Below are 23,137 nucleotides of genomic sequence, written 5' to 3' on the forward strand. Positions count from 1 at the left end.
CTTTAGTAGGGTAGGGAAAAGAGCAGCAAGCAGGAAGGCACCAGGTGGGCGGGGCTTGCTAAGTGGGGGAAAAGAGTGGCAACCAGGAAGGCACCAGGTGGGCGGGGCTTAGGCCAGGTGACCTAGATCCACTTGCACCTGTTCTCCAGCTGCAAAGGAAAAGAGGGTGCTGGCTTGGTTGCAGAGGACCCCACGCAGGAGTGCCTGGGTGCATGAGTTCACGGCCGAGGAGCGCTCACAGGTAGCTACTGCTTTGTGAGGGATTGGGGGGGGGTGTGTTCAGGGCCGTTCCAGATTTGTGCATAGGGTTACTTTGCAGACAACATTCCATGGATACGTGGAGCGCACACAAGAACTTCTGTGCGCAGGGACACGCAAAATCGATCTCGCTGCGTGACCTTTGCGGGATCTATGCACTATTTTCCATGGTTTAGGGTGAAAGGATCGAATACAAAGTTTCGAAATGCAATTGTTAGAATCAAAGGACCGGAAAAAAAAATCTAACAAACTTTTTTTTTTGTGCCTCCGGCCCCTCAAACCCTGTTTTTTGGGCAAAAACCACAAATTTAACCTATACCAAGGACACAAAAAATAATACATTTAAAAAAGGCATTCAATCATTTTTTTTCTCGGTCCTTTTGAGTCGAATGTATTGAATTCAACCCTTTTGAATTCGACCCTTTTACTGGACACCTTTTCCATGAATCGGGCCCAAATGTGCTATTACTGACACTTTGCACTGGTGCGACTGCATATTCTTTCAATGTATTTTTGCACCAGAGCAAATCGCCTTAGTCTTAGTCCTTGGCTCTGGTGCAAAATGCATTGAATGGGTGTGTTTTATTTGCCCTGGGGCTAATTGCACTTGCATCGGTGCAAAGTTTCTGTAATGCCGCAGTGCTCTGTGCCCCGTTGCAGTCCTGGACACTGCCACAAAAGCATCTCTTCGGAGATCAGGGGTGCCCTTTGGAATGTGTTTACTACTCGTGCAATGCCAGGCACCATGGACACCCAGACAGATGTGGCTTGGCATTGTGTGACTCTGGCTGCAAGGGCACCCAGCACTGCACCCCTGCACACCCCTCAGATACGCTTCAGACACATATCATCTGTTGCCAAGGTGACTGACCTCTGAGAAACTAAACCTGACCTCTTGCTATCTTTAAGGTTGATTAAAAGCTATAATTAGGAATCCATTCAAGATCCTTACTTTAATTGTTAGTGTTTGCATTAACATTGGGATAAAACATCTAAATTGGACTGCATTGAAGTGAAACCTTGTTGCCCTGCTTGCTCTATTGCACCAATGACGCTTCTTGAAACATTTATATGTGAATTATGGAATGTATTTATTTTTCAATTCCTACACAACCTGAAAATGTATTTTTTTCTGTTTCAGGATAGCTGGCGATACAGCGTTATGCAAAAATATTCATGAATCGGTCAGCGCGCAAATTCGAAAGAACTTTGCGAAAAGCAAGTGGAGGGTAAGTGAGTTGCCCCTTTCTGTGCAAGTGCAGGGTGAGTTCACCGTCACCCCCATTGCCCCTTTCTGTGCAAGTGGAGGGTGAGTTCACCTTCACCCCATTGCCCCTGTCTGTGCAAGCTGAGGGTGAGTTCATCTTCACCCGCATCCCCCCTTTCTGTGCAAGTGGAGGGTGAGTTCACCTTCACCCGCATCGCCCCTTTCTGTGCAATTGGAGGGTGAGTTCACCTTCACCCGCATCGCCCCTGTCTGTGTAAGCTGAGGGTGAGTTCACGGTCACCTTCACCCGCATCGCCCCTGTCTGTGTAAGCTGAGGGTGAGTTCACGGTCACCTTCACCCGCATCGCCCCCTTCTGTGTAAGCTGAGGGTGAGTTCCGTTCACCCGCATCACCCCTTTCTGTGCAAGCTGAGGGTGAGTTCACCTGCACCCGCATCACCCCCTTCTGGGGTTTCTTCAGGAGCGTGGTGGGTGTAATATTGTATCCCTGTGTGATGTGACTCAGTGACGGGAAGAAGCAGTTGATGGTGGCCTCCTGGCCACTGTGGCCACAGTTCTGCAGTGGTCTCCTTGGCAACAGTGGCATGTTTGGAGAACAGAGATCCTGTATGCACTGGCATCATGGCTTCTTGGGCCAGGTGACTGGGGCATCCTGCAGTCCTCCACGTGGCATGGTCGGGTATAATTCAGGCTGTGTTCGGCCTTAGGCACTGATCCCGCATAACCCCCGCCCCCACCCCGCCCTCCCAAGGACTCCATCAGTGGTGAAGGTCCCATGTGCTAATCCCGCATAACCCTCCCCCCAAAGGACTCCACCAGTGGTGAAGGTCCCATGTGCTAATCCCGCATAACCCCCCACCCCCGCCACCCCAAGGACTCCATCAGTGGTGAAGGTCCCATGTGCTAAACCCGCATAACCCTCCCCCGCCCCCCCAAGGACTCCATCAGTGGTGAAGGTCCCATGTGCTAATCCCACATAACCCTCCCCCGCCCCCCCCCCAATGACTCCATCAGTGGTGAAGGTCCCATGTGCTAATCCCGCATAACCCTCCCCCGCCCCCCAAGGACTCCATCAGTGGTGAAGGTCCCATGTGCTAATCCCGCCTAACCCTCCCCCGCCCCCCCAAGGACTCCATCAATGGTGAAGGTCCCATGTGCTAATCCCGCATAACCCTCCCCCTCACCCCCCCAAGGACTCCATCAATGGTGACGGTCCCATGTGCTAATCCCGCATAACCCTCCCCCCCAACCCCCCAAGGACTCCATCAGTGGTGAAGGTCCCATGTGCTAATCCCGCATAACCCTCCCCCCCAACCCCCCAAGGACCCCATCAGTGGTGAAGGTCCCATGTGCTAATCCCGCATAACCCTCCCCCCCAACCCCCCAAGGACTCCATCAGTGGTGAAGGTCCCATGTGCTAATCCCGCATAACCCTCCCCCCATCGCCCCCCCAAGGACTCCATCAATGGTGAAGGTCCCATGTGCTAATCTCGCATAACCCTCCCTCCCTCACCCCCCCAAGGACTCCATCAGGGGTGAAGGTCCCATGTGTTAATCCTGCATAACCCTCCCCCCCCAAACCCCCAAGGACTTCATCAGTGGTGAAGGTCCCATGTGCTAATCCCGCATACCACTCCCCCCCAACCCCCCAAGGACTCCATCAGTGGTGAAGGTCCCATGTGCTAATCCCGCATAACCCTCCCCCGCCCCCCCAAGGACTCCATCAGTGGTGAAGGTCCCATGTGCTAATCCCGCATAACCCTCCCCCGCCCCCCCAAGGACTCCATCACTGGTGAAGGTCCTATGTGCTAATCCCACATAACCCCCCCCAAGTACTCCATCAGTGGTGAAGGTCCCATGTGCTAATCCCGCATAACCCTCCCCCCTCCCAAGGACTACATCAGTGGTGAAGGTCCCATGTGCTAATCCCGCATAACCCTCCCCCCTCCCAAGTACTCCATCAGTGGTGAAGGTCCCATGTGCTAATCCCGCATAACCCTCCCCCCTGCCCTCCCAAGGACTCCATCAGTGGTGAAGGTCCCATGTGCTAATCCTGCATAACCCTCCCCCCTGCCCTCCCAAGGACTCCATCAGTGGTGAAGGTCCCATGTGCTAATCCCGCATAACCCTCCCCCCCCAAGGACTCCATCAGTGGTGAAGGTCCCATGTGCTAATCCCGCATAAACCTCCTCCGCCCCCCCAAGGACTCCATCAGTGGTGAAGGTCCCATGTGCTAATCCCGCATAACCCCCCTCCCGCTCCCCCCCAAGGACTCCATCAGTGGTGAAGGTCCCATGTGCTAATCCCGCATAACCCCCCCCAACCCCCCCAAGGACTCCCATCAGTGGTGAAGGTCCCATGTGCTAATCCCGCATAACCCTCCCCCGCCCCCCCCAAGGACTCCATCAGTGGTGAAGGTCCCATGTGCTAATCCTGCATAACCCCCCCCCCCAAGGACTCCATCAGTGGTGAAGGTCCCATGTGCTTATCCAAGGACTCGATCAGTGGTGAAGGTCCCATGTGCTAATCCCGCATAACCCCACCCCCTCCCAAGGACTCCATCAGTGGTGAAGGTCCCATGTGCTAATCCCGCATAACCCTCACCCCCTCCCAAGGACTCCATCAGTGGTGAAGGTCCCATGTGCTAATCCCGCATAACCCCCCCTCCCAAGGACTCCATCACTGGTGAAGGTCTCATGTGCTAATCCTGCATAACCCTCCCCCCGCCCTCCCAGGGACTCCATCAGTGGTGAAGGTCCCATGTGCTAATCCCGCATAACCCTCCCCCCCTCCCAAGGACTCCATCAGTGGTGAAGGTCCCATGTGCTAATCCCGCATAACCCTCCCCCCCAAGGACTCCATCAGTGGTGAAGGTCCCATGTGCTAATCCCGCATAACCCCCCCTCCCAAGGACTCCATCAGTGGTGAAGGTCCCATGTGCTAATCCCGCATAACCCACCCCCCCTCCCAAGGACTCCATCAGTGGTGAAGGTCCCATGTGCTAATCCCGCATAACCCTCCCCCCTCCCAAGGACTCCATCACTGGTGAAGGTCCCATGTGCTAATTCCGCATAACCCCCTGCCCCCCCCTCCCAAGGACTCCATCAGTGGTGAAGGTCCCATGTGCTAATCCTGCATAACCCCCCCCCAAAGGACCCCATCAGTGGTGAAGGTCCCATGTGCTAATCCCGCATAACCCTCCCCCCCAAGGACTCCATCAGTGGTGAAGGTCCCATGTGCTAATCCTGCATAACCCCCCACCCCCGCCCTCCCAATGACTCCATCAGTGGTGAAGGTCCCATGTGCTAATCCCGCATAACCCCCCCGCCCTCCCAAGGACTCCATCAGTGGTGAAGGTCCCATGTGCTAATCCTGCATAACCCTCCCCCCCTCCCAAGGACTCCATCAGTGGTGAAGGTCCCATGTGCTAAACCAGCATAACCCCCCCCCTCCCAAGGACTCCATCAGTGGTGAAGGTCCCATGTGCTAATCCCGCATAACCCTCCCCCCCTCCCAAGGACTCCATCAGTGGTGAAGGTCCCATGTGCTAATCCCGCATAACCCTCCCCCCTCCCAAGGACTCCATCACTGGTGAAGGTCCCATGTGCTAATTCCGCATAACCCCCAGCCCCCCCCTCCCAAGGACTCCATCAGTGGTGAAGGTCCCATGTGCTAATCCTGCATAACCCCCCCAAGGACTCCATCAGTGGTGAAGGTCCCATGTGCTAATCCCGCATAACCCTCCCCCCCAAGGACTCCATCAGTGGTGAAGGTCCCATGTGCTAATCCCGCATAACCCCCCCCGCCCTCCCAAGGACTCCATCAGTGGTGAAGGTCCCATGTGCTAATCCTGCATAACCTTCCCCCCCTCCCAAGGACTCCATCAGTGGTGAAGGTCCCATGTGCTAAACCAGCATAACCCTCCCCCCCTCCCAAGGACTCCATCAGTGGTGAAGGTCCCATGTGCTAATCCCGCATAACCCTCCCCCCCTCCCAAGGACTCCATCAGTGGTGAAGGTCCCATGTGCTAATCCCGCATAACCCTCCCCCCTCCCAAGGACTCCATCAGTTGTGAAGGTCCCATGTGCTAATCCCGCATTAACCCTCCCCCGCCCCCCCAAGGACTCCATCAGTGGTGAAGGTCCCATGTGCTAATCCCGCATAACCCTCCCCCCCTCCCAAGGACTCCATCAGTGGTGAAGGTCCCATGTGCTAATCCCGCATAACCCTCCCCCGCCCTCCCAAGGACTCCATCAGTGGTGAAGGTCCCGTGTGCTAATCCCGCATAACCCCCCCGCCATCCCAAGGACTCCATCAGTGGTGAAGGTCCCATGTGCTAATCCCGCATAACCCTCCCCCCCCAAGGACTCCATCAGTGGTGAAGGTCCCATGTGCGAATCCCGCATAACCCTCCCTCCTCCTAAGGACTCCATCACTGGTGAAGGTCCCATGTGCTAATCCCGCATAACCCCCCCCCGCCCTCCCAAGGACTCCATCAGTGGTGAAGGTCCCATGTGCTAATCCCGCATAACCCCCCCCAAGGACTCCATCAGTGGTGAAGGTCCCGTGTGCTAATCCCGCATTACCCTCCCCCCTCCCAAGGACTCCATCAGTGGTGAAGGTCCCATGTGCTAATCTCGCATAACCCTCCCCCGCCCCCCCAAGGACTCCATCAGTGGTGAAGGTCCCATGTGCTAATTCCGCATAACCCTCACCCCCCCAAGGACTCCATCAGTGGTGAAGGTCCCATGTGCTAATCCTGCATAACCCTCCCCCCTCACCCCCCCAAGGACTCCATCAGTGGTGAAGGTCCCACGTGCTAATCCCGCATAACCCTCCCCCGCCCTCCCAAGGACTCCATCAGTGGTGAAGGTCCCATGTGCTAATCCCGCATAACCCTCCCTCGCCCCCCCCAAGGACTCCATCAGTGGTGAAGGTCGCATGTGCTAATCGCGCATAACCCCCGCTGCCCTCCCAAGGACTCCATCAGTGGTGAAGGTCCCATGTGCTAATCCCGCATAACCCTCCCCCGCCCCCCAAGGACTCCATTAGTGGTGAAGGTCCCATGTGCCAATCCCGCAAAACCCTCCCCCGGCCCCCCAAGGACTCCATCAGTGGTGAAGGTCCCATGTGCTAATCCCGCATAACCCTCCCCCTCCCAAGGACTCCATCAGTGGTGAAGGTCCCATGTGCTAATCCCGCATAACCCCCCCCTCCCAAGGACTCCATCAGTGGTGAAGGCCCCATGTGTTAATCCCGCATAACCCCCCACCCCCGCCCTCCCAAGGACTCCATCAGTGGTGAAGATCCCATGTGCTAATCCCGCATAACCCTCCCCCGCCCCCCCAAGGACTCCATCACTGGTGAAGGTCCCATGTGCTAATCCCGCATAACCCTCACCCGCCCCCCCAAGGACTCCATCAGTGGTGAAGGTCCCATGTGCTAATCCCGCATAACCCTCCCCCTTCCCAAGGACTCCATCAGTGGTGAAGGTCCCATGTGCTAATCTCGCATAACCCTCCCCCGCCCCCCCAAGGACTCCATCAGTGGTGAAGGTCCCATGTGCTAATCCTGCATAACCCTCCCCCCTCACCCCCCCAAGGACTCCATCAGTGGTGAAGGTCCCACGTGCTAATCCCGCATAACCCTCCCCCGTCCTCCCAAGGACTCCATCAGTGGTGAAGGTCCCATGTGCTAATCCCGCATAACCCTCCCTCGCCCCCCCCAAGGACTCCATCAGTGGTGAAGGTCGCATGTGCTAATCGCGCATAACCCCCGCCGCCCTCCCAAGGACTCCATCAGTGGTGAAGGTCCCATGTGCTAATCCCGCATAACCCTCCCCCGCCCCGCCAAGGACTCCATCAGTGGTGAAGGTCCCATGTGCCAATCCCGCATAACCCTCCCCCGGCCCCCCAAGGACTCCATCAGTGGTGAAGGTCCCATGTGCTAATCCCGCATAACCCTCCCCCTCCCAAGGACTCCATCAGTGGTGAAGGGCCCATGTGCTAATCCCGCATAACCCTCCCCCGCCCTCCCAAGGACTCCATCAGTGGTGAAGGTCCCATGTGCTAATCCCGCATAACCCCCCCCTCCCAAGGACTCCATCAGTGGTGAAGGTCCCATGTGTTAATCCCGCATAACCCCCCACCCCCGCCCTCCCAAGGACTCCATCAGTGGTGAAGATCCCATGTGCTAATCCCGCATAACCCCCCCCCGCCCCCCCCAAGGACTCCATCACTGGTGAAGGTCCCATGTGCTAATCCCGCATAACCCTCCCCCGCCCCCCCCAAGGACTCCATCAGTGGTGAAGGTCCCATATGCTAATCCCGCATAACCCTCCCCCGCCCCCCCAAGGACTCCATCAGTGGTGAAGGTCCCTTGTGCTAATCCCGCATAACCCTCCCCCCCTCCCAAGGACTCCATCAGTGGTGAAGGTCCCATGTGCTAATCCCGCATAACCCTCCCCCTCCCAAGGACTCCATCACTGGTGAAGGTCCCATGTGCTAATCCCGCATAACCCCCCCTCTCCCAAGGACTCCATCACTGGTGAAGGTCCCATGTGCTAATCCCGCATAACCCCCCCCTCCCAAGGACTCCATCAGTGGTGCAGGTCTCATGTGCTAATCCCGCATAACCCCCCACCCCTCCCAAGGACTCCATCACTGGTGAAGGTCCCATGTGCTAATCCCGCATAACCCCCCCCTCCCAAGGACTCCATCAGTGGTGAAGGTCCCATGTGCTAATCCCGCATAACCCCCCTCCCCCGCCCCCGCAAGGACTCCATCAGTAGTGAAGGTCCCATGTGCTAATCCCGCATAACCCCCCCCTCCCCCCCCTCCCTAGGACTCCATCAGTGGTGAAGGTCCCATGTGCTAATCCCGCATAACCCCCCCCGCTCCCAAAGACTCCATCAGTGGTGAAGGTCCCATGTGCTAATCCCACATAACCCCGCACCCCCGCCCTCCCAAGGACTCCATCAGTGGTGAAGGTCCCATGTGCTAATCATGCATAACCCCCACCCCAACTAATCCTGCATAACCCTCCCCCCCCCCCAAGGACTCCATCACTGGTGAAGGTCCCATGTGCTAATCCCGCATAACCCTCCCCCACCACCCCCCCAAGGACTCCATCACTGGTGAAGGTCCCATGTGCTAATCCTGCATAACCCCCCCCAAGGACTCCATCAGTGGTGAAGGTCCCATGTGCTAATCCCGCATAACCCCCTCCCCCATGCCCTCCCAAGGACTCCATCAGTGGTGAAGGTCCCATGTGTTAATCCCGCATAACCCTCCCTCACCCCCTCAAGGACTCCATCAGTGGTGAAGGTCCCATGTGCTAATCCTGCATAACCCTCCCCCGCCCCCCAAGGACTCCATCAGTGGTGAAGGTCCCATGTGCTAATCCCGCATAACCCCCCACCCCGGCCCCCCCCAAGGACTCCATCAGTGGTGAAGGTCCCATGTGCTAATCCCGCATAGCCCCCCATCCCCACCCCTGCCCCCCCATGGACTTCATCAGTGGTTAAGGTCCCATGTGCTAATCCCGCATAACCCCCCACCCCCGCCCCCCCAAGGACTCCATCACTGGTGAAGGTCCCATGTGCTAATCCCGCATAACTCTCCCCCCTAATCCCCCCCAAGGACTCCATCAGTGGTGAAGGTCCCATGTGCTAATCCCGCATAACCCCCCCCTCCCAAGGACTCCATCTGTGGTGAAGGTCCCATGTGCTAATCCCGCATAACCCCCCACTCCCAAGGACTCCATCAGTGGTGAAGGTCCCATGTGCTAATCCTGCATAACCCTCACCCCCCTCCCAAGGACTCCATCACTGGTGAAGGTCCCATGTGCTAACCCCGCATAACCCTCCCCCGCCCTCCCAAGGACTCCATCAGTGGTGAAGGTCCCATGTGCTAATCCCGCATAACCGCCCCCCCCTCCCAAGGACTCCATCAGTGGTTAGGGTCCCATGTGCTAACCCCGCATAACCCTCCCCCGCCCTCCCAAGGACTCCATCAGTGGTGAAGGTCCCATGTGCTAATCCCGCATAACCCTCCCCCGCCCTCCCAAGGACTCCATCAGTGGTGAAGGTCCCATGTGCTAATCCCGCATAACCGCCCCCCCCTCCCAAGGACTCCATCAGTGGTTAGGGTCCCATGTGCTAACCCCGCATAACCCTCCCCCGCCCTCCCAAGGACTCCATCAGTGGTGAGGGTCCCATGTGCTAATCCCGCATAACCCTCCCCCCCTCCCAAGGACTCCATCAGTGGTGAATGTCCCATGTGCTAATCCCGCATAACCCTCCCCCCCTCCCAAGGACTCCATCAGTGGTGAAGGTCCCATGTGCTAATCCCGCATAACCCTCCCCTCCCCCCCCAAGGACTCCATCAGTTGTGAAGGTCCCATGTGCTAATCCCGCATAAACCCCCCCAAGGACTCCATCAGTGGTGAAGGTCCCATGTGCTAATCCCGCATAACCCCCCACCCCCAAGGACTCCATCAGTGGTGAAGATCCCATGTGCTAATCCCGCATAACCCTCCCCGCCTCCCCAAGGACTCCATCACTGGTGAAGGTCCCATGTGCTAATCCCGCATAACCCTCCCCCACCCCCCCAAGGACTCCATCAGTGGTGAAGGTCCCATGTGCTAATCCCGCATAACCCTCCCCCGCCCCCCCAAGGACTCCATCAATGGTGAAGGTCCCATGTGCTAATCCCGCATAACCCTCCCCCACCCCCCCAAGGACTCCATCAGTGGTGAAGGTCCCATGTGCTAATCCCGCATAACCCTCCCCCGCCCTCCCAAGGACTCCATCAGTGGTGAAGGTCCCATATGCTAATCCCGCATAACCCTCCCCTCCAACCCCCCCAAGGACTCAATCACTGGTGAAGGTCCCATGTGCTAATCCCGCATAACCCTCCCCACCCCCCCAAGGACTCCATCAGTAGTGAAGGTCCCATGTGCTAATCCCGCATAACCCTCCCCCCCCAAGGACTCCATCAGTGTGAAGGTCCCATGTGCTAATCCCGCATAACCCTCCCCCGCCCCCCCAAGGACTCCATCTGTGGTGAAGGTCCCATGTGCTAATCCCGCATAACCCTCCCCCCTTCACCCCCCAAGGACTCCATCAGTGGTGAAGGTCCCATGTGCTAATCCCGCATAACCCCCCCCCAAGGACTCCATCAGTGGTGATGGTCCCATGTGCTAATCCCGCATAACTCTCCCCCCCTGTCCCCCCCAAGGACTCCATCAGTGGTGAAGGTCCCATGTGCTAATCCCGCATAACCCCCCCTCCCAAGGACTCCATCTGTGGTGAAGATCCCATGTGCTAATCCTGCATAACCCCCCACCCTCCCAAGAACTCCATCAGTGGTGAAGGTCCCATGTGCTAATCCCGCATAACCCTCACCCCCCTCCCAAGGACTCCATCACTGGTGAAGGTCCCATGTGCTAATCCCGCATAACCCTCCCCCGCCCTCCCAAGGACTCCATCAGTGGTGAAGGTCCCATGTGCTAATCCCGCATAACCCTCCCCGCCTCCCAAGGACTCCATCAGTGGTGAGGGTCCCATGTGCTAATCCCGCATAACCCCCCCCAGGACTCCATCAGTGGTGAAGGTCCCATGTGCTAATCCCGCATAACCCTCCCCTCCCCCCCAAGGACTCCATCAGTTGTGAAGGTCCCATGTGCTAATCCCGCATAACCCCCCCAAGGACTCCATCAGTGGTGAAGGTCCCATGTGCTAATCCCGCATAACCCCCCACCCCCGCACCCCCAAGGACTCCATCAGTGGTGAAGATCCCATGTGCTAATCCCGCATAACCCTCCCCACCTCCCCAAGGACTCCATCACTGGTGAAGGTCCCATGTGCTAATCCCGCATAACCCTCCCCCGCCCCCCCAAGGACTCCATCAATGGTGAAGGTTCCATGTGCTAATCCCGCATAATCCTCCCCCACCCCCCCAAGGACTCCATCAGTGGTGAAGGTCCCATGTGCTAATCCCGCATAACCCTCCCCCGCCCTCCCAAGGACTCATCAGTGGTGAAGGTCCCATGTGCTAATCCCCCATAACCCTCCCCTCCAACCCCCCCAAGGACTCAATCACTGGTGAAGGTCCCATGTGCTAATCCCGCATAACCCTCCCCACCCCCCCAAGGACTCCATCAGTAGTGAAGGTCCCATGTGCTAATCCCGCATAACCCTCCCCCCCCAAGGACTCCATCAGTGTGAAGGTCCCATGTGCTAATCCTGCATAACCCTCCCCCGCCCCCCCAAGGACTCCATCAGTGGTGAAGGTCCCATGTGCTAATCCCACATAACCCTCCCCCCTTCACCCCCCAAGGACTCCATCAGTGGTGAAGGTCCCATGTGCTAATCCCGCATAACCCTCCCCCGCCCCCACAAGGACTCCATCAGTGGTGAAGGTCCCATGTGCTAATCCCGCATAACCCTCCCCCGCCCTCCCAAGGACTCCATCAGTGGTGAAGGTCCCATGTGCTAATCCCGCATAACCCTCCCCCCCAACCCCCCCAAGGACTCCATCACTGGTGAAGGTCCCATGTGCTAATCCCGCATAACCCTCCCCCACCCCCCCAAGGACTCCATCAGTGGTGAAGGTCCCATGTGCTAATCCCGCATAACCCTCCCCCGCCCCCCCAAGGACTCCATCTGTGGTGAAGGTCCCATGTGCTAATCCCGCATAACCCTCCCCCGCCCCCCCAAGGACTCCATCAGTGGTGAAGGTCCCATGTGCTAATCCCGCATAACCCTCCCCCGCCCCCCCAAGGACTCCATCAGTGGTGAAGGTCCCATGTGCTAATCCCGCATAACCCTCCCCCGCCCCCCCAAGGACTCCATCACTGGTGAAGGTCCCATGTGCTAATCCCGCACAACCCCCCACCCCCGCCCTCCCAAGGACTCCATCAGTGGTGAAGGTCCCATGTGCTAATCCCGCATAACCCTCCCCCACCCCCCAAGGACTCCATCAGTGGTGAAGGTCCCATGTGCTAATCCCGCATAACCCTCCCCCGCCCCCCCAAGGACTCCATCACTGGTGAAGGTCCCATGTGCTAAACCTGCATAACCCTCCCCCGCCCCCCCAAGGACTCCATCAATGGTGAAGGTCCCATGTGCTAATCCCGCATAACCCTCCCCCTCTCACCCCCCCCCAAGGACTCCATCAGTGGTGAAGGTCCCATGTGCTAATCCCGCATAACACGCCCTCCCAAGGACTCCATCACTAGTGAAAGTCCCATGTGCTAATCCCGCATAACCCTCCCCCACTCCCCCAAGGACTCCATCAGTGGTGAAGGTCCCATGTGCTAATCCCGCATAACCCTCCCCCGCCCCCCAAGGACTCCATCAGTGGTGAAGGTCCCATGTGCTAATCCAGCATAACCCTCCCCCGCCCCCCAAGGACTCCATCACTGGTGAAGGTCCCATGTGCTAATCCCACACAACCCCACACCCCCGCACTCCCAAGGACTCCATCAGTGGTGAAGGTCCCATGTGCTAATCCCGCATAACCCTCCCCCACCCCCCCAAGGACTTCATCAGTGGTGAAGGTCCCATGTGCTAATCCCGCATAACCCCCCACCCCCGCCCTCCCAAGGACTCCATCAGTGGTGAAGGTCGCATTTGCTAATCCCGCATAACCCTCCCCCCCTTACCCCCCAAGGACTCCATCAGTGGTGAAGGTCCTATGTGCTAATCCCGCATAACCCTCCCCCCCTCCTAAGGACTCCATCAGTGGTGATGGTCCCATGTGCTAATCCCGCATAACCTTCCCCCGCCCTCCCAAGGACTCCATCAGTGGTGAAGGTCCCATGTGCTAATCCCGCATAACCCTCCCCCGCCCTCCCAAGGACTCCATCAGTGGTGAAGGTCCCATGTGCTAATCCCGCATAACCCTCCCCCGCCCCCCCAACGACTCCATCAGTGGTGAAGGTCCCATGTGCTAATCCCGCATAACCCTCCCCCGCCCTCCCAAGGACTCCATCAGTGGTGAAGGTCCCATGTGCTAATCCCGCATAACCCACCCCCCCAAGGACTCCATCAGTGGTGAAGGTCCCATGTGCTAATCCCGCATAACCCCCCCCCAAGGACTCCATCAGTGGTGAAGGTCCCATGTGCTAATCCCGCATAACCCCCCACCCCCGCCCCCCAAGGACTCCATCAGTGGTGAAGATCCCATGTGCTAATCCCGCATAACCCTCCCCGCCTCCCCAAGGACTCCATCACTGGTGAAGGTCCCATGTGCTAATTCCGCATAACCCTCCCCCACCCCCCCAAGGACTCCATCAGTGGTGAAGGTCCCATGTGCTAATCCCGCATAACCCTCCCCCGCCCCCCCAAGGACTCCATCAGTGGTGAAGGTCCCATGTGCTAATCCCGCATAACCCTCCCCCACCCCCCCAAGGACTCCATCAGTGGTGAAGGTCCCATGTGCTAATCCCGCATAACCCTCCCCCGCCCTCCAAAGGACTCCATCAGTGGTGAAGGTCCCATGTGCTAATCCCGCATAACCCTCCCCTCCAACCCCCCCAAGGACTCCATCACTGGTGAAGGTCCCATGTGCTAATCCCGCATAACCCTCCCCACCCCTCCAAGGACTCCATCAGTGGTGAAGGTCCCATGTGCTAATCCCGCATAACCCTCCCCCCCCAAGGACTCCATCAGTGGTGAAGGTCCCATGTGCTAATCCCGCATAACCCTCCCCCGCCCCCTCAAGGACTCCATCAGTGGTGAAGGTCCCATGTGCTAATCCCGCATAACCCTCCCCCCTTCACCCCCCCAAGGACTCCATCAGTGGTGAAGGTCCCTTGTGCTAATCCCGCATAACCCTCCCCCACCCCCCAAGGACTCCATCAGTGGTGAAGGTCCCATGTGCTAATCCCGCATAACCCTCCCAAGGACTCCATCAGTGGTGAAGGTCCCATGTGCTAATCCTGCATAACCGTCCCCCCCAACGCCCCCAAGGACTCCATCAGTGGTGAAGGTCCCATGTGCTAATCCCGCATAACCCTCCCCCACCCCCCCAAGGACTCCATCAGTGGTGAAGGTCCCATGTGCTAATCCCGCATAACCCTCCCCCGCCCTCCCAAGGACTCCATCAGTGGTGAAGGTCCCATGTGCTAATCCCGCATAACCCTCCCCGGCCCCCCCAACGACTCCATCAGTGGTGAAGGTCCCATGTGCTAATCCCGCATAACCCTCCCCCGCCCTCCCAAGGACTCCATCAGTGGTGAAGGTCCCATGTGCTAATCCCGCATAACCCACCCCCCCAAGGACTCCATCAGTGGTGAAGGTCCCATGTGCTAATCCCGCATAACCCCCCCCCAAGGACTCCATCAGTGGTGAAGGTCCCATGTGCTAATCCCGCATAACCCCCCACCCCCGCCCCCCCAAGGACTCCATCAGTGGTGAAGATCCCATGTGCTAATCCCGCATAACCCTCCCCGCCTCCCCAAGGACTCCATCACTGGTGAAGGTCCCATGTGCTAATTCCGCATAACCCTCCCCCACCCCCCCCAAGGACTCCATCAGTGGTGAAGGTCCCATGTGCTAATCCCGCATAACCCTCCCCCGCCCCCCCAAGGACTCCATCACTGGTGAAGGTCCCATGTGCTAATCCCGCATAACCCTCCCCCACCCCCCCAAGGACTCCATCAGTGGTGAAGGTCCCATGTGCTAATCCCGCATAACCCTCCCCCGCCCTCCAAAGGACTCCATCAGTGGTGAAGGTCCCATGTGCTAATCCCGCATAACCCTCCCCTCCAACCCCCCCAAAGGACTCCATCACTGGTGAAGGTCCCATGTGCTAATCCCGCATAACCCTCCCCACCCCTCCAAGGACTCCATCAGTGGTGAAGGTCCCATGTGCTAATCCCGCATAACCCTCCCCCCCCAAGGACTCCATCAGTGGTGAAGGTCCCATGTGCTAATCCCGCATAACCCTCCCCCGCCCCCTCAAGGACTCCATCAGTGGTGAAGGTCCCATGTGCTAATCCCGCATAACCCTCCCCCCTTCACCCCCCCAAGGACTCCATCAGTGGTGAAGGTCCCTTGTGCTAATCCCGCATAACCCTCCCCCACCCCCCAAGGACTCCATCAGTGGTGAAGGTCCCATGTGCTAATCCCGCATAACCCTCCCAAGGACTCCATCAGTGGTGAAGGTCCCATGTGCTAATCCTGCATAACCCTCCCCCCCAACGCCCCCAAGGACTCCATCAGTGGTGAAGGTCCCATGTGCTAATCCCGCATAACCCTCCCCCACCCCCCCAAGGACTCCATCAGTGGTGAAGGTCCCATGTGCTAATCCCGCATAACCCTCCCCCGCCCCCCCAAGGGCTCCATCAGTGGTGAAGGTCCCATGTGCTAATCCCGCATAACCCTCCCCTGCCCCCCAAAGGACTCCATCAGTGGTGAAGGTCCCATGTGCTAATCCCGCATAACCCTCCCCCGCCCTCCCAAGGACTCCATCAGTGGTGAAGGTCCCATGTGCTAATCCTGCATAACCCCCCCACCCCCCAAAGACTCCATCACTGGTGAAGGTCCCATGTGCTAATCCCGCACAACCCCCCACCCCCGCCCTCCCAAGAACTCCATCAGTGGTGAAGGTCCCATGTGCTAATCTCGCATAACCCTCCCCCACCCCCCCCCAAGGACTCCATCAGTGGTGATGGTCCCATGTGCTAATCCCGCATAACCCTCCCCCGCCCCCCCAAGGACTCCATCACTGGTGAAGGTCCCATGTGCTAATCCCGCATAAACCCCCACCCCCGCCCTCCCAAGGACTCCATCAGTGGTGAAGGTCCCATGTGCTAATCCCGCCTAACCCTCCCCCGCCCCCCAAGGACTCCATCAGTGGTGAAGGTCCCATGTGCTAATCCTGCATAACCCCCCACCCCCGCCCTCCCAAGGACTCTATTAGTGGTGAAGGTCCCATGTGGTAATCCCGCATAACCCTCCCCCCCTCACCCCACAAGGACTCCATCAATGGTGAAGGTCCCATGTGCTAATCCCGCATAACCCTCCCCCGCCCTCCCAAGGACTCCATCACTGGTGAAGGTCCCATGTGCTAATCCCGCATAACCCTCCCCCAACCCCCCAAGGACTCCATCAGTGGTGAAGGTCCCATGTGCTAATCCCGCATAACCCTCCCCCACACCCCCAAGGACTCCATCAGTGGTGAAGGTCCCATGTGCTAATCCCGCATAACCCTCCCCCGCCCCCCCAAGGACTCCATCAGTGGTGAAGGTCCCATGTGCTAATCCCGCATAACCCTCCCCCGCCCCCCCAAGGACTCCATTAGTGGTGAAGGTCCCATGTGCTAATCCCGCATAACCCTCCCCCGCCCCCCCAAGGACTCCACCACTGGTGAAGGTCCCATTTGCTAATCCCGCACAACCCCCCACCCCCGCCCTCCCAAGGACTCCATCAGTGGTGAAGGTCCCATGTGCTAAACCCGCATAACCATCCCCCGCCCCCCAAGGACTCCATCAGTGGTGAAGGTCCCATGTGCTAATCCCGCATAACCCCCCCCTCCCAAGGACTCCATCAGTGGTGAAGGTCCCATGTGCTAATCCCGCATAACCCCCCCCTCCCAAGGACTCCATCAGTGGTGAAGGTCCCATGTGCTAATCCCGCATAACCCTCCCCCGCCCTCCCAAGGACTCCATCAGTTGTGAAGGTCCCATGTGCTAATCCCGCGTATTCAAGGCCGCACGCAAAAATGTCTCTTTTTTGCAGCCAATTTCGTGCCGCCTTCAACTGCTGGATTATGACGATTTCGAGAGGGGGGGGTGTAGCCTCCCGAACCGCCCTGGCAATCGCTCTCCTGCACACCCTCTTTTGCTCTGGCAGGATTTACTTTAATGTGGGGATCTCACCTCCTTAACCCTCCTATGCTCCCTGCCTCACCAGAAATATTTCCCCTCCATCATCCCCCACATAAGCACAAAAACACTTCCACTTAAGCATTGCTCATGCCCTGGACGAGCACCCCTTCACTCCCCCGCTACATTCTCCCTCAACTCCCACATAGACCCCAAAAACGCACACATTTACACTTACCTTTCTGTCTTCTGGCCTGGCCATGCCTTTCACCCCCTGTGTGCACTCGTGTGTGGCAAGGGTTAGTAATATACCTCATATCAAGGGAAGTGTCTCATTGTGGGGTGCACCTGATCGCTGTTCTAATGATAATTGGTTATTTATAATGTGCTTAATACCCAGAGGTTTCTAAGCCCCGACCCGGGGATCAACCTGTACTGCTCCAGATCGTCTTGCTTCCAAGGCGAGCGCGTTGCCCCTGAGCTATCCTCCCGAGTCCAGTTGGCATTTCTACCGCCACTCCCACTATTGAACTTTGTCTGTGGTTGCTCCCAGTCTTGCGTTCGGTTCCTGAGAACTTGTGTTCATTTATCCTCCCATGAGACAGTGTTAAGTGACACTAGTCAAATCCAAACATGAAATAATACACGGTTGCGAAGGTGAAGGGGGAACCGAAACCAGTACAAAGAGGGATGCAGAGAAGGATCATGCGATGTGATTGCTTGCAAAGTGCATTGCATGTTAAATAGATCATTCATTGGCCCTGAGAAAGCTCAGAGTTTGAGTGAAACACGTCTTGGTTAAGTCTGTTAATAGCCCATATTTGTCATTGTAAACCAGGCCAAGCACGGACTATTAATCACATTTGGTATCAATAAATCAAGCTATAGAAAGAAACAAAACGTTGTTTGAATTAAAATAATTAATACTTTACACTTCAGTTGTTGGTGAGAACACACCGGGCCAGATGCATCAACACAGAGCCATGAGTGATTTATAGCACACAGTTCTCAATGCTACTTCCATAACAGTCTGCAATCTCCTTGCAGACTTGTCCAAGCAGCCCAAAACAGCTGCATGCCAAGCAGCCCAAAACAGCTGCAGGCCAAGCAACCCAGACCAGATGCAGGCCAAGCAGCCCAAAACAGCTGCATGCCAAGCAGCCCAGACCAGCTGCAAGCCAAGCAGCCCAGACCAGCTTCAGGCCAAGCAACCCAGACCAGCTGCAGCCCAAGCATCCCAGACCATCTGCAGCCCAAAACAGCTGCACGTCAAGCAGCCCAGCCCTGCTGCAAGCCAAGCAATCCAAAACAGCTGCAGGCCAAGCAGCCCAGACCAGCTGCAGGCCAAGCAACCCAGACCAGCTGCAGCCCGAAACAGCTGCACGCCAAGCAGCCCAGACCATCTGCAGCCCAAAACAGCTGCATGCCAAGCAGCCCAGACCAGCTGCAAGCCAAGCAGCCCAGACCAGCTTCAGGCCAAGCAACCCAGACCAGGTGCAGCACAAGCAGCCCAGACCATCTGCAGCCCAAAACAGCTGCATGCCAAGCAGCCCAGACCAGCTGCAAGCCAAGCAGGCCAGACCAGCTTCAGGTCAAGCAGCCCAGCCCAGCTGCAAGCCAAGCAATCCAAAACAGCTACAGGCCAAGCAGCCCAGACCAGCTGCAGGCCAAGCAACCCAGACCAGCTGCAGCCCAAGACAGCTGCACGCCAAGCAGCACAGAGCAGCTGCAGGCCAAGCAGCCCAGACCAGCTGCAGTGAATATTACAAACGGGCCACATCCTCTGGCCCGGCTGCCCCTCACTCCGTTCCCCGGGTCCAGTATTGGGGCCTCTAAACTCCCAGGATAAGGCGCATGTGCACGGCGGAGGCCCGCGTGCTCAGAATAACTGCACTGCAAGAACACAGTGCATGCTCTTGTGTGCAGTGATAATACACGCCGCAACGGATGGTTGGGGGTGGGGTGCAAATCGTGCAGCAGCTATTTTGGACACTTGTTTCCTGGGACTGGCATATGGTCTGTTTTTGGCAAGTCATTATTATTCAACGTTTTCTTGTTGCAGGAATGCATTTGCAAGCAGGATACATGTCTGATTTCTGGTTTCCTTTCAGCAAGCGTTTAATGCGACGGCCGTCGTGAGGCACATGCGAAGGTTGCACCTGGGCAGCAGTCAGGACAATTCAAATGCAAGTGTGTCAAGTGGCCAAGGACCCACAAGCCCACTCCCTGACGGAAGCGCCCGGAAAGAATGTAAGTGCATGACCCCCCAACCCCCCAAAAAATATATTGGCCGTGTTTGTGTAACTTGATCTCAAGTGTTCATCCGTGCACAGCCGCTAACCTGTCAGGTAAGGCTACGAAGGTAAGAAACAAGTACAACTGCTTGCAGTGATAGACATGCAGTCACTGCAGCTCGGTGGGTCACAGCACTGCAGCTCGGTGGGTCACAGCACTGTACCTCGGTGGGTCACAGCACTGTACCTCGGTGGGTCACAGCACTGCAGCTCGGTGGGTCACAGCACTGCAGCTCGGTGGGTCACAGCACTGTACCTCGGTGGGTCACAGCACTGTACCTCGGTGGGTCACAGCATTGCAGCTCGGTGGGTCACAGCACTGTACCTCGGTGGGTCACAGCACTGCAGCTCGGTGGGTCACAGCACTGCACCTCGGTGGGTCACAGCACTGCAGCTCGGTGGGTCACAGCACTGCAGCTCGGTGGGTCACAGCACTGCACCTCGGTGGGTCACAGCACTGCAGCTCGGTGGGTCACAGCAATGCACCTCGGTGGGTCACAGCACTGCAGCTCGGTGGGTCACAGCACTGCAACTCGGTGGGTCACAGCACTGCAGCTCGGTGGGTCAGGGCAGCGATGGGACGGATGGCAGGCACGGCAGTCGGCAGGGACAGTCTGAGAGTTAATAGCCATTGCTGGGTGTCTTCACTGGTATTCCAGTGCGGAGAAGCTCTACCGGCTTTCCACCGGTCTCTCACCCAAACATTTTACTAATTTAACAGCACCCACAAACTGGAGAGAGCAGGAAATGTAGGCAGCTTGTGAGTTTCGGTACACAAAGAAGAAAATGGTGCTCGAAAAAGTCCCTTAAAGGCCTGAAGGTGGCCCAAGGGGGTGGATTGCACACAGTGAGGGCTCTGAAATCCCCAGGGGGCGTCTGCATCAAGTTTACAATGAGACCCCAATCTGAAAGAACCCCCACTTCGCACCCTCAATGTGCAGGCGGTTAACACACCTTTCCCTTTCATCAGCAGGGCGGCTAGGCCAGTACTCCAGCAGCATGTATTGTATCTGGTTGTTTATGTAGCGCTCTTTCCCCATTTGTATGGTTGGTGATGGAACAGGTGATTTTCTACATACTGTTCTATTTATTGCTCACCATTTTCATTTAGTAGATTGATTTGGATGTATCGAATCATTTGTGCCATTGCAATTTGCCATGTGGTTTTTCGCCTCCTATTAATAGACACCACCATGTCTTTTCTTCTGCCAAGATGTCAAAACCTGCCATAGATGGTAGATATTGTAGCCTGATGACAGTTGTGACTGAGCAGCTCATAATCAAATGCCTTAGTGTTTCTTTTGGAGGGTCAGGATTGTTTTCACAGAAGCGGCATCCGTTTGTTGCTGCTTGTCCTCGAATATGTAGGATTTCCTTCGTTTTGTATAAGTTCAGCCGTGCTCGCAGGATTGCGTTTCGTATGTGTCTGCTTGGGCATTAATTTACATATCTTTGTAACTCGTTCCTTTTTAACGTGTTACCAGGAAGATGCAGAGTGAGTTTCAATTTGGCAGCGTTTTCTATTGTCAAAGCCCAATCGTTGTCTTTTAATTTTTTTTAGTATTCTGCATGGGTTGCTTATGAGCTCTTGGTCTTCAGAGGCGATGTTCTTCAGAATCAATTGGTTTTTATCCTGCCACTCATTTAGCATTTTGCATTTTCTGCTGTCCATTTCGCATTTTAATAACCTGAAGACTTCATTATTGTGTGCCATTCGACATTTTCTATACAGCATGATGGAGTTGCAGAGGATTGTGCATTCTAGCGATAGGAGGCTCAATTCGCGCCTGATTGCTGACCCTGGTGTTGAAGACGGAAGATGTAATACTGTGCGCCAGAACAGCGCTTCCAATTTGGACCACAATCCTGTTGGTAGGGTGGGCATTGCTTCTGCGCCGTACGTAATTGTCGGTACAACTTTCATTTTGTAAAAATTGATCGTTAGTACTAAGGAGAATTTTCCGAATTTGCCATCCACAACTTTGGCTTGGGCAGCTAGTTTTTTGGTCTTTGCATAAAGTTCCGCCTGCATGGCTGTTTCTCTTTGAGAGCTGTCCATAATCACTCCCAAGTATTTAAATTGTGCAACGCTCTCGAGATTGGTTTCTCCCAGATGCCATTTAAAGTTGTTTCTTTGTTTTTTTTTCCGTTATTTTGAAGGATCATAACCTTTGTTTTGTTCGTGTTAATTTCCAAATGATTCTTTCTGGCGTATATTTGAAGAGCATCAAGTTTCCGCTGCAGACCTATTTCTGTCTGATCGAATATTGTTAAATCGTCAGCGTACAAAAGATGTCCGATCTGCATTTGCCCCAGCTTTGGCAGAAAGGCTCTGGTTGTGTCGTTTATGCAGTTAATGTCGCCGATGTATGTCAAGAAGAGTGCAGGCGCTAACGGGCACCCTTGTTTTACACCTCGTTCGCTGTAGATTTCATCTGATAGTATTTCATAACGATTCAGACGAACTTTCATTGAGGTGTCACGATGTAAGGCTTGGATAGGTGCGAGTAGATCCTCGGGGCAATGCCAAGCTTTTAATTTATCCCATAGCGTCAGTCTTTCCACCCGGTCAAAAGCTTGAGTAAAGTCGATGTATACGACAAATAGATAGCACTTGCTTTGTAGTGATTTTGCTTTCAGCGTGCTGCATGCTAAGATGTTACAAGTTGTGCCTGCACTTTTCTTAAAACCTGCCTGGAAGGGGTCGTTGCACTTGGCTCCTGCTGCCCATTTTTGAAATTTGGTCATAAGGAGTGAGGCATACACCTTGCCCATTACATCCAATAAGGCAATCGGTCGAAAATTCTCGGGATTGGTCATGTTGCCTTTTTTGTAAATTGGGATGATTATGGCTTTAGTCCAAGAGTGTGGTATAGATTGAGTTTCAGTGCACCACCGAAATATGACACTCATTAGGCTTGCCCACTCTTTGGGATGACTTTTTAACTCTACGTTTGAAATGCCGTCTGGCCTTGGGGCTCTGGAGTTTTTTAATTTTTTGATGATGTTAAGGATGTCATCTTCTTGTTCTAAGTTGACCCAAGTTGCTCTATTTTCTTGTTGCTCTTTGGCTGGTGTACTGATGGCTGATTGGAAAACTTTGGTGAAATGCTTTACCCAGGTTACCTGGTTAATGTTATTTAGGATCTGATTGTCCGATGTTTTATCTGCGTCCCTTATTAGAGACCAGAATTCTCGGCTGTTGTTAGTGACGAGAGCTTTAGTTATCTTCTCGGCATCTGCTTGATATAATTTGTGCCTATGAAATTTGACCCAGTCCTTGTACCTTTTTTTTATATCTTTGATGGCGTTTGGTATATCTGTATTCGGGGTCCTGCGTGCTGCTCTTATCGCTCTTCTGTAGTTGCGCCTTGTCTCAACCAATTCCTTGTTAAAGACATGCTTGGTGATTTGGTCAGAAACTGATCCGTTTCCCCGCTTGTGATGCATGTACTGAGTCAGTAATGGTTGATAATCTATTCCATCGTTGTCATCTGAATGTCTATTTTTGGTATACTTGTTTG

General features: G+C 55.7%; 1 protein-coding gene across 1 annotated transcript in view; it reads left to right on the forward strand.

Annotated features, from left to right (window-relative positions):
• CAMK1D (calcium/calmodulin dependent protein kinase ID) overlaps positions 1 to 23,137 on the forward strand; it is a 1,232,225-nt gene that overhangs the window by 1,180,474 nt on the left and 28,614 nt on the right. The window contains exons 9-10 of the mRNA XM_069627792.1: positions 1,400 to 1,487; positions 19,431 to 19,569. Of these exons, the coding sequence (XP_069483893.1) occupies positions 1,400 to 1,487; positions 19,431 to 19,569 (227 nt within the window). The remainder of the gene's footprint in view (positions 1 to 1,399; positions 1,488 to 19,430; positions 19,570 to 23,137) is intronic.

The sequence above is a fragment of the Ambystoma mexicanum genome, chromosome 12 (assembly GCF_040938575.1).
Source record: "Ambystoma mexicanum isolate Mex_15411 chromosome 12, UKY_AmexF1_1, whole genome shotgun sequence".
NCBI lineage: Eukaryota > Metazoa > Chordata > Amphibia > Caudata > Ambystomatidae > Ambystoma > Ambystoma mexicanum.